Source organism: Protopterus annectens, chromosome 4.part1, assembly GCF_019279795.1.
Source record: "Protopterus annectens isolate FY-2018-M chromosome 4.part1, PAN1.0, whole genome shotgun sequence".
NCBI classification, from domain to species: Eukaryota; Metazoa; Chordata; order Ceratodontiformes; family Protopteridae; genus Protopterus; species Protopterus annectens.
The window spans coordinates 150500197-150516457 of record NC_056734.1 but is presented as its reverse complement, the minus strand read 5'-3'; the positions used below and the strand labels follow the sequence as shown (position 1 = coordinate 150516457).

The 16261-nt window shown below is 41.0% G+C and overlaps 1 protein-coding gene across 8 annotated transcripts in view; it reads right to left on the bottom strand.

Annotated features, from left to right (window-relative positions):
* TNIK (TRAF2 and NCK interacting kinase) overlaps window positions 1-15124 on the bottom strand; it is a 1728926-nt gene extending 1713802 nt beyond the window's left edge. For 4 of the 8 annotated variants that reach the window (XM_044070048.1, XM_044070049.1, XM_044070051.1 and 1 more), the window contains exon 1: window positions 14743-15124. In XM_044070048.1, coding sequence (XP_043925983.1) covers window positions 14743-14799 — 57 coding nt within the window. In that variant the 5' untranslated portion in view covers window positions 14800-15124. The remainder of the gene's footprint in view (window positions 1-14742) is intronic. The other 4 variants (XM_044070052.1, XM_044070054.1, XM_044070053.1 and 1 more) reach the window with 1 other exon arrangement.
* Between the last annotated feature and the right edge of the window lie 1137 nt (window positions 15125-16261).

Below are 16261 nucleotides of genomic sequence, written 5' to 3'. Positions count from 1 at the left end.
AAGTTTTAATAAGCAATATTGCCAACATTGAAAGCCTTTCTGTTGTTGCCATGCAGAGAATACTTACATAACTAGATAACGTATAAGCCTTGGGTATTGAAATGCATATGACAGTATTTGTAATAAAGGACAGGATTATATTATGTTAAGCTCATTACAGGCTTTACCTGCAAACTACACAGAATGCCAGTCTATCATGTGTGGTCCATATCCTGTGCAGTAATCCTTTAAGCAATGTATCCTGAGCTTGTTTCTTGTTTGCTTTTCATTTTTTACTTTGATCATGTTTCCCCATGAAACAAGTAGATAGCTGTTGTCAGGCAGCAGGTCTTTTTTGGATAAGAAACATTTTTACAAGTGGGGGTATCACAGAGATTGCTGCTTTCAGCATGTTACTTGGTACTTTAATAAAGCTGAATATAAATTATAATTAGAACTGGAGTGCAAGGAGAAATTATTTGATTTAAGTGCTGCTTGTTTTTCTTATACTCGATTTTGACTGGCATTCCAGTAATGTATTTAAAATGTAATTTATTTTTTCATGCCTGACATCCTTTTTGTTTCCATCTAGATATTAAGTAAGCTGTCATGCAGCCAATGGATTGAAATATTTTTTTTCTTCTACACTTCATTTTGTCTTGATTGGACTCTCATAATGATGGTTTGGTACCCAGGGCAGCGTATTTAATTAAAGTTACAGTTTTTGTGGTTTTGAGCAGAGCTCCTCCCCTTTCTAGTTGGCCACACCCATTCCCATTGACTCCACACATTCAGCTGTCTCCTGCAGCCCCCCTTTGATTTGAAGTCACCAGCCGCCACTGGGGGGGGGGGAGTAAGTGCATTCCACTGAAAGACCTGATTAGTCCTCCCTCATCTCAGTTGTTTCTCCAGCTATCATCTCAGTTGTTTCTCCAGCTACTACAATATTATGTCAAGCCAAAGTCACTGCAATACTGCCTTTTGCAGTTAACTTAGGTGTATGTTAACAGCATTTTACCAGCTTGTATTACTGCCCTTAATATTAGCAGGATATGTCTTACCTCCTGATTTTGCTGCAGTTTTACAGATAGTTTTCCTGGTATTTGCTCCACCACTTACTCCACCTCTACTCACCCTCCTATCCTGTGCGTAACTTACTATCCAATTACAAACTTTTCCTTTATACTATCTCCACCCAGTTCTGTTCTAAATTCCTAACCAAATGTCACTCTGCTCCCTCCTCATCAAAACCTATCTATTCTGTACTCTATTATCACTGCTCATTACCTCACCTAACCATACTGCACAGTTTTTACAACACTAACCAGGACATTTCCTTCCTGTATCACCTTACTCATCCTCCTCTCATTCCTAACATCACCACCAGTAACAGTATTAAACAAGCACACCTTAACCATTACTTCATCCTCACCCTTCAATCGCCTTCCCACTAGCTACTCAAAAATCTCTTCAAGATTATTTCCCATAACTCCCTTCCACTGTTGTAACCCCCAAATACTAAAACAGTCCCACTCCCATTATAAAGATGATGCTTCTACCCATCTCTGCTAAAATGGCATAATAAACAAACCTTCTTTCTCCACCATACCGCAGTGTGGTGACATCCACCCCAACCCAGGACCTATTCAAACCCCAAACCATAAAATACGCACTAAAAGTTTACAGATAGTCACTCTAAACATTAGAAGCATATACAACAAAATCATAGATTTTCATGCCTGGATGACACAACCCAGACATCTTAGCCATAACTGAGACGTGGCTAAAGCCTGAAATGAAAGATGCTGAAATACTAACCCTAATATTATTAGGCTCGACAGAAAACATAAAAAAGCAGCTGGGATACCTATAATCTTTCCAAATATGCTCACAGTAACTCCCTATACAGGCACAAACCCAACATTTGAAAAAGCAGAAATTCTAATCTCATTCCTCAAACTTAATAGAGCCAAAAGCATATGCATTGCTGTGCTATATATCCCCCCCAGGACAAAACATTCCATTACTTGAAAACATACTGACCTGCATAACACATACAATTGCAAATTAAATTATCCTCCTGGGTGATATAAACATTGACTGGCAGTCTTTATCTGCAGATTCAGTGATTCAACAGCCCTAATTTACATACAGCATTACATCTTTATTTTATGATGAAGTCCCAATATATGTGAAGAGATGAAAGTGCTTAAATTAAACTTATCTTGTTTTATATTTCATTGTTGGTTATTCATTTTATATAACATTTCATCATTTGGCAAACCTTGTTGCAATGCATTTCACAAGGGTTACTTGACAGCATTTCATGTTACACGGTTTAGCCTTGTTTATTTTACCCTAAACTGGTTCTGGAAGTAAAGAAAGTCCATTTGGAGTGGTGTTTCACAACGGCTGAGTATTTTGGTGACTATCTTTCTTCTTTGAGGTCTGGGAAGTGTACAAGCTTAGTAGTTAGGATCTGCACCTCACATGTCTAGGGCTCAGTTCTGACCTATGATTTTTATGTGTGGAGTGTGAGTAACAAGTAAGTAAGTAAGTAAGTAAGTGAGTGAGTGAGTAAGTTTGAGGATCAAAGACATGAGGGTGCTGTAACAGTTGGTGAAGGAAAGTTGGTAGTTGGTGTTTTTTACTGGCTTGCCCATCCTGGAGGAAGGGAAATCATGGTCCTGGTTGGTCATCTTGCTCTCGTGCAAGCAGAGGCTTGCACATCAACAAAAGCCATAGGCCGGGGACTTAGGTTTGGCATTTCTAGATGGTAACAGTAGCCCTCAATGCATGTGTGTGAGAGTGTGTGTCTATAAGCACACCAAAGGAGGATATACAATGATTCTGCAATGATATGGATTCTCACTACAGCCACCATCTAATCTCCTCCACCCCACTCCACCATCCCCCACCCCCAGATGGCTGCCTGTGTGTGTCACAACTCCCAAAAATGGGAAGGATGATGGACAGTAAGCAACTGGGAAGAAAAAACATTAAAAAATCAATGCATGTTCTTTAATAAGAAGGCCAGACCTCAGGTGATTTCTGAAAGGGAACCCATCTTGTACAAATCATGAACTTTAAACAGCACATGGGACATCGTAACATTTGTACCAGCTGATTAACTACACTAATATATGCATGCATGTATGTGGAAATACATATACATATGTGAGTGTGTGTGTGTGTGTGTGTGTGTGTGTGTGTATATATATATATATATATATATATATATATATATATATAGACAAAGAGATATCCAGACAAATAGATAGACAGAGACAGCATTTATTTACACTTGATTTTGAGATGTGTGATAATTTATTTAATCAAACTGTTAAACAGGTGAGGAGTCAGGTTGACAGACCATTTTCAGCCATGACTAGAACTCAATGCAGAGCACATAAAGTTGCAATAATGTCGATATTATGTATTTTCCGAAAGAAAACACAATAGCAAAGTACTGACATAATGCAGCCAACAGCAAAAGAAAACATACTTTGTGAAATTGACATCTGTTATGAACATTTTACAAAAAGACAGTATGAGTTTGTGAATGGATTTGAGAATTTCCAAACAAACAAAATATCATGCTTTTTATGTTCAGGTAACTGCATTACAATATTCAGTTAAAGAAAAAAAAATACTTTACCCTGTTTCAGATTTTGATTGCTAAATGTTTTGATCTGATGTTGTAAATCTTTGTTCATTAATTACTAATAGGACCTTGGTTCTGTCTTCAGAACCGATACGGCCGTTTCCAAGCTCACGCCAGCCAAAAACTCTCAGCTAAGACCTACGCATAATGCCCCTCTCCTAGTTACTCCAGATCTCTTTGCTGCATTCCTAGTCAGACGTGCTATCCATCTCTCTCAAGCTAAGTAGAAAATTGTTATTTTTAAGACAGTTTCTCTTCAAAATTGTTTATTTTTTAGTCAAGTTAGCCTTTTCTCACTGTCGCCTATAACTTAATCCTATTCCCAACCCTTTACCTTGGTAATTTAATTTCTACCATTATTGGTACTGTCCTTCTCTCCCGCCTTTGACAGGCCCTTCCTTACCACTTGTGGTATTTTTTAAATACCATCTCTGGTTTCTCTGCCTTATTTTGTTTTTTTCCATAGGATAGCCTTGTTGCCTTACTATGTCAGACAAAGCTAAGTTGGGGGTTTAAACAGTGTGACAGGTGTGGGCGTAAGATGCCTAACTCAGATACACATGCTCATTGTGTCTACTGTTTGGGCGTGGATCATATTAAAGCTGACTGTGACATCTGTGCTAGTTTTAGTAATCGTACACTAGCAGAACGTAAAAATAAACTTATTTTAAAAGGTTTACTCATGACACCTTTTTTGGAGGCTCTATATGGGTAGGAGGTCTCACCCCCTCCAAAGACCAAGGACAAGATACTCTCCAACTTATGACCCTTTTTTGGGGCAGAGGTTTAGCCCCTTTCTAGAAAGACCTGATTCTCCTTCAGCAGCCTCCTTTAGATCCACTAGGAGTTTTTCTGATTTAGATCTAGTGTGGGTTGTGGACCAGCTTCTGGCAGCTAGGAGATTGCCCATTCCAACTAGACTTTCCATCCCTCTTGGCTTGGAATCTTTTACTACATCTTCCCCTGTTTATCCTCCTCCAGCCTCTACCCAGATCCCGGAGGTCTCGGCACCGATGTCCACTCCGGTGCATACTGTCTCGGCTCCGACAGCAGTGTTTCCCCTGTCAGCACCGACCACCCTTGCTGCATCAGCTCTGGTGGAGCCGATGCTTTCTCGGAGCAGTGCTTAGACCATCTGTACCTTGGTACCTAGCCCGGTGCCCATTTTCTCACTGGTTGTTCCTCCCGGTTCCGGGCTCCCATCCCTCCTCGGGTGGGTCTGCTGTCCAGGTGATGGAGAGGGTCCTTCACTCCGAAGGCTCGCAGTCAGCACCAATGACATCAGTATCAGAACCCTCCCTCCCAGCATGCACCTCTCCCAAATATCTATTTCGGGACCCTGGGCACAGGAGTCACAAGAACCCCCTTTGAAGGGAACCCCTTCTCTGGAGTCCTCTTCAGAAGATCCCACTGGGGAGCCACCCCAGAAGAAATGGTGCAAGAGGAAGCACCTTGATTCCCTGGAGGAATCTATCACCGAAGACACTGATTGTGATGAAGGGGAAGGGTCCCCACGGTCTCCCCCAGATGATATCTCATTCGGAGACACTCTCGAAATCCTCAAACAGAGGGGAGACTGGAAGTCCTCTAACCCTTCTTCTGAGGAATCGGTGTTCTTGCAGGCCTTCCGTGCCTGGCCATCTACTTCCTGGGTGACCCCACTGGCAGATGACCTTGTTAAACTCATTGTGCAGCATGCCTGGAAGGACCCAGACAAAGTAGAACCTGTCCCACAGAGGCCAGACAAAATGTTATCTACACCTGAAGACCAGCCCCACTGGTCCAAGCAGTTGACAGTTGATTCTATGGTCATGGTTGTGGCCACCAAGAGGGAACTGGCAGAACATAGTTCCACTGTCCATTCTCCAATCAGGGAGTCCCAGACCATGGACAGACTAGGGAAGTGGACCTATGCTTCAACGACCTTCGCCATTTGGTCACTGAACTATCTGGCACACTTTACTTGCCTCCAGAGAGACCTAATTTCTGAAATGTCTTCCTCTTTGGTGGGAGTACTGCCTGATGAGGTGCATGATACTGTTGCCCCACAGCTATCTACCCTTGAATCCATCTAGAACTCCTAGATGCATTTGATATCTCACACCACTGAGGGGGCAGCTCGAGCTGCTGCATCAGGCATTGTCATGAGATGTAATGCTTGGATGTGGTTGTGTAACTTTGCAGACCCCTTTAAATCTTCCTTCGTCAATGCACCTGTCAATGAATCTGCACTTTTTGGACCCAAAGTACGACACACTTGCACATAGTGACAAAGATGGAAAGACCTTGTCTGCTGTGGGCATATGCTTTCCCAACCCCCAGAGGTCTTATTCCAGGAACCAGAAGGGAGGAAAAATGTGGTTGAAGAAATCCCAAGGATCTTTTCGTGACACTCATGGTGAACAATCCTCCTGAGTCAGAGGGGGCAACTCATATGGAAGACACCCCTTTCTGGGTAGAGGGGGTCCGCGTAACCAGGGCACTAGAAATTCTTTCTCCGGCAGACCTTACCAGCGCTCCTGAGCAGCGGCCTGATTGCTTTCCCCTGGAAGCAGTCGGGGGTCATTTTTCTCTGCATTTACCAGCCTAGTATCTTATTACTACTGATGTTTGGGTGCAGAGAATAATATCCAGAGGCTGCCAAATACCATTCGATTTAACTCCCAGACCCGGCAAACGAATCCCCGATGTACCACCCAATCAGAGGGAATTAGCAGCCTTAGAAATAGAAAAAATACTAAGAAAAAGAATCATCCAACAAGTCCCGCCAGACCAGACAGGATCCGGGTTTTACTCGAGGTTCTTTTTAGTGCCAAAAAAGACAAGGGACTGGAAGCCAATCCCGGATCTCAGCCTATTGAACAAATTTATCAAACTTCAAAAATTCCAGATGGTCACAGTACAGTACATTCTTCCCTTCCTAGCGAGGGACAACTGGATGTGCTCTGTAGACCTCCAGGATGCGTACTACCACATAACGATGGATCACCCTCCCGGAGGTTTCTCCGCTTCCGGCTAGGAGCCAATCACTACCAGTTCAGGGAACTGCCATTCGGTCTCTCGACAGCCCCCCGAGTATTCACCAAATGTATGGCAGTTGTGGTAGCTCATCTTTGACTACAAGGATTCTAGGAGGTGTTTCCCTATCTAGACGATTGGCTCCTTACCGCTCCGACCAGAAATCTCCTAGTCCGCAGCCTCTCTTACACTCAAGATCTTGCTCTCCGCTTGGGGATTACAATCAACAAAGACATATCTCAAATGTCCCCAATGAAGACACTGGAATTTATAGAAGCAGTCTTCGACACAACATCCTGTCAAGCTTCTCTCCCCCCTCACAGGCTTTCGAAAATAAAACACCAAATCCAAGACTTTCTTCCTCAGACCTATGTACCAGCACGTCTTGTACTGCAACTCTTAGGTTCCATGGTAGCTGCCATTACGTTAGTACCACTGGCGAGACTGCACATGAGAATACTGCAGTGGCTCCTTTCCACACAAAGGTCATTGCTAACTCACCCACTCGACCACATGATACGTCTTACAAACCGTTGCAAGGAAGAAATGCTATGGTGGATGAAGCCACAAATGAATCTTTGGTGTCGACCATTCTGTCCTCCCCAGCCCACAGCCACGGTGACCATGGACGCTCCTCTGTAAGGGTCGGGGGGAGGTATTTCCAGGGAAAGACTGTCCAGGGCACCTGGTCCCCCATGGAGGACAATTTGCACATAAATGTCCTGGAACTGAAGGCAGTTCTGTTAGCGTTGCAAGCGTTCCATGCATCCCTATCCTCTGGGACCATTGCAATTTAGTCAGACAACATGTCAGTCATCTGGTATATCAACAAGCAAGGTGGAACCAGGTCTTACCCCCTGTGTCGGGAAGCCATGAGGATTTGGCACTGGGCGATAGCTTCCAACTGCTTTCTTATAGCAACGCACATTCTGAGAGTTCCAACCTTATTGCGGACAATCTGAGCAGGAACATCCTGATGCCTCACAAGTGGTCCCTCAACCTTGTAACAGCGGATCGGCTCTTCCAATGTTGCGGCAAGCCTTGCTGTGACCTGTTTGCTTCCCCCCTCAACTATAAATGCAGAAGCTATTTTTACCTGATCCCCCCTCAGGGGGAACCACCGAGGGATGCTCTAATGCACGATTGGCCCCCGGGGTCTTCTGTATGCCTTTCCCCCGTTTCCCCTCATTCCACAATTTCTCCAGAAAGCTCAGAGGTTGAGAAGCAAAGGTGATCTTCATTGCCCTCTATTGGCCCCATCAAGTCTGGTTCCTGTTTCTATGGTCTCATCTGATTCACAGGCCGTGGATCATGGATCATTCCCAAGACCTGTTATCTCATCCTCAGGGACTGATTCATCCAAACCTGCACAGTCTCAGGCTCACAACTTGGTTCTTCCACTTCCAATGATTTCCAGGCTGCCTGACATCCCATCTCCTGTTCGTGAAATTCTTCTGGCTTAACACAAACCTTCCACAAGGAAAGTTTATTCTAGTAAATGAACTAGGCTCTTTATATGGGCCAAAGATCAGAATTTAGGCCCTTTCTATATACCTATTCAAAAGACACTACAATACCTGACTACTCTTTTACATGCAGGAGCCTCAGCATAGACGATCACTGTACATTTAGCAGCTATCGCCAATTTTCATAATGGACTTGTTAATTCTTCAATTATGTCACACTGCCTATGCAAGACTTTCTTGAAAGGAGTATTACATGTTAAACCTCTGGTCAAGCCTCCCTTAGTACCCTGGGAATTGATTTTTGGTACTTCAGTCTCTCAAAGGTCCTCCTTTCGAGCCTTTTGATTCATGTGATTTAGAATTTTTGTCATGGAAAACCTTACTTTTAGTAGCACTTACCTCAGTGAGAAGAGTATCTGTGCTGCAGGCCTTGCATGTCAAGAGACCTTACTTGATCTTCCACATGGATACTGTGAACCTTAGTACTGACCCTTCTTTCTTGCCCAAGGTCATTTCCGTTTTTTTCCATTAAACAATCTATTGACCTGCTGGTTTTCTTCCCTCAGTATTCTAATACGGGGGAGTACCTTTTGCACACCCTTGATGTGAATCGACAGCTTCATTGTTATTTGGACAGGACTAAATCTTTCAGGAAAACAGATCAATTGTTTGTGACCTTTGCAGGACCCAGATTGGGTAAACCTGTTTCCAAAGTAACTTTATCCTCCTGGCTTAGAAACGTCATTACCTGTATCTACCAACAGAATAAGCTATCCTTACCTTCCAGAATAAAGGCTCATTCTATCAGATCTATAGCTACTTCTGTAGCATTTCATTCCAGAGCCTGTATGGATGATATCTGCGCAACAGCCACTTGGGCAAGACCTCATACCTTTATCTCTCATTAGAAATTGGATTTGGCCTCCAGGGGATAAGCATCCTTTGGTTCCATGGGGCTCAGGAATATCCTTCCTTAGGGCCACCCAGGACTCAAGTACCTGGGGACTCGGTACTATTAGTGATTAATGAACAAAGATTTACAACATCAGATAAAGAAGTTATGTCTTAGAATAACGTTCCATCTGTGGTGTAGATCTTTGTTCATTCATTACTTCCCGCCCTCCTTCCCCCTGCCTGGACTCCTGGTGGACTTTAGGAACTCTTAGTTAGGGTATTTGCTCAGACAGAGCCTTCTACAATTTTTTTTATTACTACGTCTATTATCTAGTAGTGGGCAAACTCGATCTAGAGTAACTAGGAGAGGGACATTATAGGTAGGTCTTAGCTGACAGTTTTTGGTTGGCGCGAGCTTGGAAATGGATGTATCGGTTCCAAGGATGGAACCGAGGTCCTATTAGTAATGAATGAACAAAGATCTACAACACAGATGGAACATTATGGCAAGACATAACTTCCTTTTTTCATTTCTTCATTCTGGTTTTTATTTACATCTGTTGCAGTTGTTCACTTAGTCTTTGTAAAGATGAACACTTAATTTGGCTTGAAACCATACCATTGTTTCCTGGTTTCTAATTGCTGTAACTAACTAATTCCAGCATTCAGACTCCATTTTAGTGAAGTCTCTCTAATTTATGATTGAGCCAATCTGATGTATAGTAAGCGTGAGATCATCTTCACTGTTGGCTCTAAATGAGTAACAATGACTTTTAAATCGTAGTTTAAGGATTGCTAATGGGTACTGATGTAAGTGTACTGCTGATCAGTACAATGCCAAACTATAAGGTAGCTCGGAATGTTATCTGAGGACTGTGAGCTCCTTCTGTATAGGCTCTTGTGATTGGCCCTTGGTTCAGCCAGAAAGCTATGTCTGCAAATGATGTCCACTGTTTGTGGCAGAGTAATGTAGCATTAAAGGTGTACCGTGGTCCTGCTATGGCCCTGCTATGGCAATGTTTTTTAACCATCAGTTTTGTAGCATTGAGTGATTTGAAATACTGTAGCAGAGCCTTACGTGAAATAATTTGCTGTTGACGGTTGTGTTGATATGTTCTTCAAAAGATGGAGCAGGAGCTAGAAGAATGCCTAGCTACCTTTTCCATCATGAATGAATGCATCAGCAAGTATCTTGTATGTGACTGTCTACCATTAGCCATTTTTGTACTTTTTTAAATACCACTAACCATTAAAGCAGATGTTTATAGGGCAAATGAAATTTGAATGCTGTTTGAGTTCTAGAGAATTAAAAGAATTACATGAGTTAAGTAACCATAGACCATCAGCATACATTGTTAAATTTAGAATGGACAAGTCTTGTTTTATGTCATTAAGGAATGTGCAAAACAGAACAGGTCTTAGTAGTACTACGCCTTGTGGGACTCCCCATGAGATGATTCCAGTGTCTGCATCAGAGTTGTCTGAATATACCCAACAGCTTCTGTGAAAAAGGTAGTCTTGGAACCAAGGCAGAATGTCTGGGCCCAAGTTGTATTTTTCTCATTTTTGCAATCACAAGAACATGTCAATAAATATAACTGAATGCTTCATATCTATAAAAATATAGGAAGCCCTTATTTTACAAATCATAACTTTAAACATCATGTGGGATATCATAACATTTTACTGGTTGAGTAATTACACTAATCAATACATAAGCACTGAATTATTGGTTTACAGATTAGTACTAGGCTAACTGCCCTTGTGGGTCATTTTAACTCTAGCCAATTACCCCCCGAAAGAATCAAGCTCTGCACCTTGTGTCTGTAAGGTAAACACCTGAATCATTATGCCAACTCCCCCCTTATTATAAATGCTATCAACCATCTGGCTGTCATAGCGATAAAGCCATTTCATAAGCCATGCTCTGCACCTGTACTTACGTATGTGAGCCACAGCTTGTTTGGAAATTATTTTCTTTAAGATTTTGGCTTTGCGGCATGTGTTTGTAATTGCTTTAATGTCTCACAGGCTAGAATGAAACGGTGCTTTAGTTGGAGAAGGTGATGAAAGCATGTTAAAAGTTTGATAGGACTACTCTTGCTGAAAGTGATACATTGACAAGATAGGTCAGACGTTTTGAAACAGCCATCGCTGAAAATGAATCGTTGTCCAGACCACTTACCCAATTAACAAATGGCAAAAAAAATTTTTGTATGATATGATTATGTGACACAATGATATTTTAAAACAGAACCCAAAAGGATCACATGCACCAATCCTAAATCAGTTAGGATATCATACTCTAAATTAGCTTACCCTAAGAGTAAGGGTGGTCTGGGTTTACCTAATTTTCAGCTTTACTATTCAATTATCCGTGCTAACAGAATCTTGTCCATCTCTAATCTTAGCCATGGAGAGTATAACTCTTCTCCTACCTGGATGGAAATATGGTACCAACATGTGCAAGCCAGTAAAATTAACCCAGAGCTCTTCCTTTTCTTTCTTCAGATACTCTTAACAATCCCAAACTATTCACCACACTAAAACATAAAATCAGGATATTCCAAAATCTGATAAAAACCATCAACCTTGATAAAGTCCTTCCCTTACTCCAGCCCCTCCATTTAAATCCTAATATCAAGATCAATAATTCAATGGTCAATCTCTCAGACTTTCCTCTTATTAAGGATGTTGTAGTCTGGGATATTCTGAAATATAGAGGAAAAAACACTTACTGCCCCACGTTTAATTCTTAAGGTCAACAATAAATACATGACTATCCTCCAACTACGAGAATGAATCTCATCAAAATTTGCTTATCTTAGTGCCAACAGTCATGATATCATAAGTCATACTTACGATCTCGAGTCCAGAGAAAATGCTTTCTAAATCGTATAATCTTTTGAACTCTATAATACACAACTCGGTATGCCTCTTTTCCAGCTATTGGGACAATCATGGAACCCTTTCGGAAGAACAAAAGCTTTCTGCGATAAAAGCTACCTTAGAGTTATCACCATTTAAAAAACTCATTTACACACAATTAATGATTAATAACAACTCATATTATACACCTTCTGTGCTTAATAGGTTTGACCCCAAGAACTCTCCCTCATGTTCGTGTTGCTCTTTCCCAAAAGCTGATCTTCTCCACATACTATGGTTCTGTAAATACTCCCACAAACTTTGGTCTTCATTAAAAGTTTGCCTTGAGAAAATGGGTTACCACAAATCGACTCTTTCTTGGGAAATAGAGATCCTTCACATACCTACTATAAAACTCTCTAAATTAGACATGCATATACTTGTTATTCTCTGTTCTCTCATTAAATTATATATCATTAAAAACTGGATAGACCGTACCAAACTCTGCTGGAATAACTTCAAGGAAATGGCCCTTACATATATTTCAGCGCAGAAGCTTATCACAAAAGGACCCAGGAAAATAGCCCTCTTTGGGAAAATCTGGAAAAGTTTACTCAACTTAATTCTTTTTGACTAACTGTCCCTTTAACTTCTGTCTAAGATTCGGGTGTAGCTCACACTTTAAGATGAATCTGTAGATCCTCCGTTTCTCTTATAATTACGACTTCTTTCTTCTAATTTCATATTTCTATTTGGTAGCACACTAGTATGTAAATATTGTATATACCTTAGCTTGTTTTATAGGGTTAGATTGTATTTTGTTTATTTGCATATTCATGTATTTATGTCATGTTCACCTTTTTCATTTATGTGAAATGAATAAAAAGTTATTTGAAAAAAAAAGGATCACATGCACCAAAACTGCTGACAAGATGCTACAATAAGTGACTTTCTTCAGCAGGTAGTTTAATACCTGCACTAGGTAGTTGCGTGAACTAACTACACACAATCACTTCTTTCAGTGAAACACCACCCCGCTCATAATTAAACAGACATTAATCCAAAAATGCATGCGTCAAAACAACGCCAAGTATGATATTAGAAAACCAGCCAATTATCTAAGGTCATATCCACCCTTCCTTTACAGCCCCAATACCATCAGGTATAAGCAAGCATTACATACAAACTGCTACCTTTCACTCTTTTCAAAAATGCAGATAAAGATTTAAAAATGACCTGTATGACACTGCACACATGAAATGTATGCAGCAATAAGTGCCCCCATAGTGGAATATTAAACAGTACTCTGAAAGAAAGGTAGTTCCACTGACTACAGAAAACAAACTATTTCTGCTTTCTTGACATTTGATTTCTGTTATGTTATTCACTCCAAAAGATAATACATAGCATAATGCTTTATAAATATCCATCCAGAAGCACTGCCAGTTCAACAGAATCAAAATACACAAGTTTAGGTATTGTGCTTATATAGGTTTTATCGGCTCTGAGGTGAGCCAAATACCTTCATCAACTATTGCTGTCTTTGGGTCATTAAGAATGAAAGCATTAATATGCTACTGGACAAGGTCGTTGAATTCCTTCTGCACTTTTGATAACATTTCAGTATTATTTCACAGATATTGATATTTATTGAGTTTTATTGGTGTTAAAAGGTAGAGAAATGAAAATAAATAAATAAATGCATGCTTAAACAAAACAGCTTGTCAAAAAGTCCATTCTCAACTTCAGCACTACCCAGTATGTAACCATACATCTGTATGCCACAAACACAGCAGCACTGTTTGCTTATTCAAGTTTGGAATTAATATCTTTAACTTCATCAAATTCAAAAGAATAGATTAGATTACATTAGATTAGATGCATGAAAAACAAATATTTCTAATAAACTCCATTACACTACAGAAGTGGGAAAAAAACACAGTGTTTAAAGAATGTGATGGCTGGTTGGGGAGACACCCAGCACTATACATTAAAGTGAATAATGGACTGCAAAAATGTGCAGACATGACACGTGCCAGACTATTTATACACAAGGCAGTGTTCCAGCTGCACTCAGTACCAGTACTAAGTGCTCAAGTTCAACGGTATCTACAACATCAACACTCCAAATTTTCCCGATTCAGTACAGTCATTTCCTGCTCTCAAAAATGTAATGGTACAAGATGTCAGCCACAGTTGGGTGCATGTGTGAATTACAGTAAACCGACTCTGCAGGTGAACAATAATCTGCAACAATGCCTACGGATCCTTCTTGTCTGGACCTGCCTCACAATCCTTGCAACAATACCTAAATAGCAGTAAGAAAACCAGCTTAATACGTACAGAAAATGCCGCTGGTGCAGGAACATCGATTCCACGGTCTATTTATACATGGGTGCACAATTACAGCCGTAAAAACTGACTGAATATTACCAATACCAGAAAATCATAGCGTCATTCATTCTGTTCTGAAAAATGCAGAATAGAAATCCTTGCAGACACGCTGCTGACCTGATCGTCTCAGAGCATTTGTGGTATTAATCAGATGTCATACTGCTCGCAAATTACTCTTTTCCGTTTTCAGCCATACGGTAAATACAAATAAGCATTCAAATAGATTATTAATGATGTCATATACTTACACAACTGCTAACACAATTAATGCACAGCTATCACTGGCTCAGGATGCTTGTTCCAGCATCAATACAACTGATAATAAATAATTATTTATTAATACCATACGTACTCCACGTTTACGCTTTGGATCAGGTGCAGAAATCATAATAAAAACACAAACGCCTAAATGAATTAATTTAGGAGAATTTGCTACAAGACTGTAAAGCATCTACTCACCCTCAGTGCCGAAAGGTCTATTTCATCTAGGCTGCGAGCAGGAGAATCGCTCGCCATGTTTATTTCCAGTCCGTGAAACTGACAAATAATCGTGCTTTCCTGCCGTTCGGTGCTGGCTGGGCGTACTAGTTCACTCCCGTAAGGCTGTGGTACTCAGTGAAGGAGCCCTGGTTCTCTCCTGCGCTCAGTGAATCGGTGCTACGGAAGGTCAAAGTGCGGGTAATGTTAAGGCTCAGCAGCGGCTACTCTCCGGAGAAGGTGCTTCTTCATTGAGTGTCGGCAGTGCTCGACGTGTGCCTCCCTGGCTGCTCACAATCAAAGTATTATGCAGGCAGCGCCGCGCTATGGTCGGTGAGCGCTGCTCGTGCCGCCACCGCGAGCGCTGCTGACACAGCCTTCCAGGGAGGTGCTAAAAACCTAGGAGACTGTTTCCAGGCAAGTACCTAGATGCCAGAGAACAGCCGAGGTTCTTTGGAATGGCTGGACTTCCCCGAATGAATGAAAAAAAAAAACATTCCAAAGGACCGTTGGATGCATCTTTCCAGGGATGTTTGGCTCATTCGGTTGGTAATATACAATACTAGGAGTTTGCAACTGGATGAAGTTAAATATAATACACCCACCCCCCTCAAAAAATGCTTAAAGTAAAAGAAAGAAACTTTGTTACAACGTTGGCAGTATTTCATCTATTGCAAACCACAGAAGTAGAAGTTACGTGCCTGTAGTAGAAATGACTAGAGACAAGCCAGTTCTGCCCTTCACTTGTTTCTTTTATTCTGTATTAAGAAAATACGGTTTATGTCTTAAGTATACATAACAATAAATGGGGTAAGGCTGTGTGTACATTGCAAGTTGTGACTCGGCTGATAACACATCTTGCTGAAATGGTGAGGGTGAGAACCTGCTACAAGTGTGAAACTATTACATAGTTTGCTCAAGCAGGTAGGGTAAGATCTGTGTAGCATAACAAAACGTAAAATGTCTGACAGACACTACAAATCTTGGGGTACTGAGGACAAGTATGATATTTTTTAACCCAGAAGTCATGAAGCTGGACAGAAAGAGAGGAGAAAAATGGATGGATCATTTGTACCTCTCAACAACACCTCAGCATTAAGAATCATAACACTGGCCTTTAAAAATGTTAGCAACTGGTTCAGAAGAGGAGCACCACAGCTCCCAACCTTCCATCGCCAAAATGAGGAGCACTCACCTTCATAATGTGGAACAAATGGGCAAAATGTGGAACACATACTAATGCCTTACTAACAACTTCAACTATGAAGGTCATAGGATGGTTAAAATATGCTGGTTTTACATATAAAGAAGATCCTTTAATGAATTAATATGATTCATTTCTATTTACCTTGGATTTCACTTAAAAAAATTCCCAACACTGAATGTGTGACAGACTCTTTCAATGTGGAACTTTGAGGAATTTCGAGGAACATGAACTTTTTAAGACCAGGTACACTTGAGAGGTATGAGGAGCACTTTATTATTTTTTTCCTAAATAGAA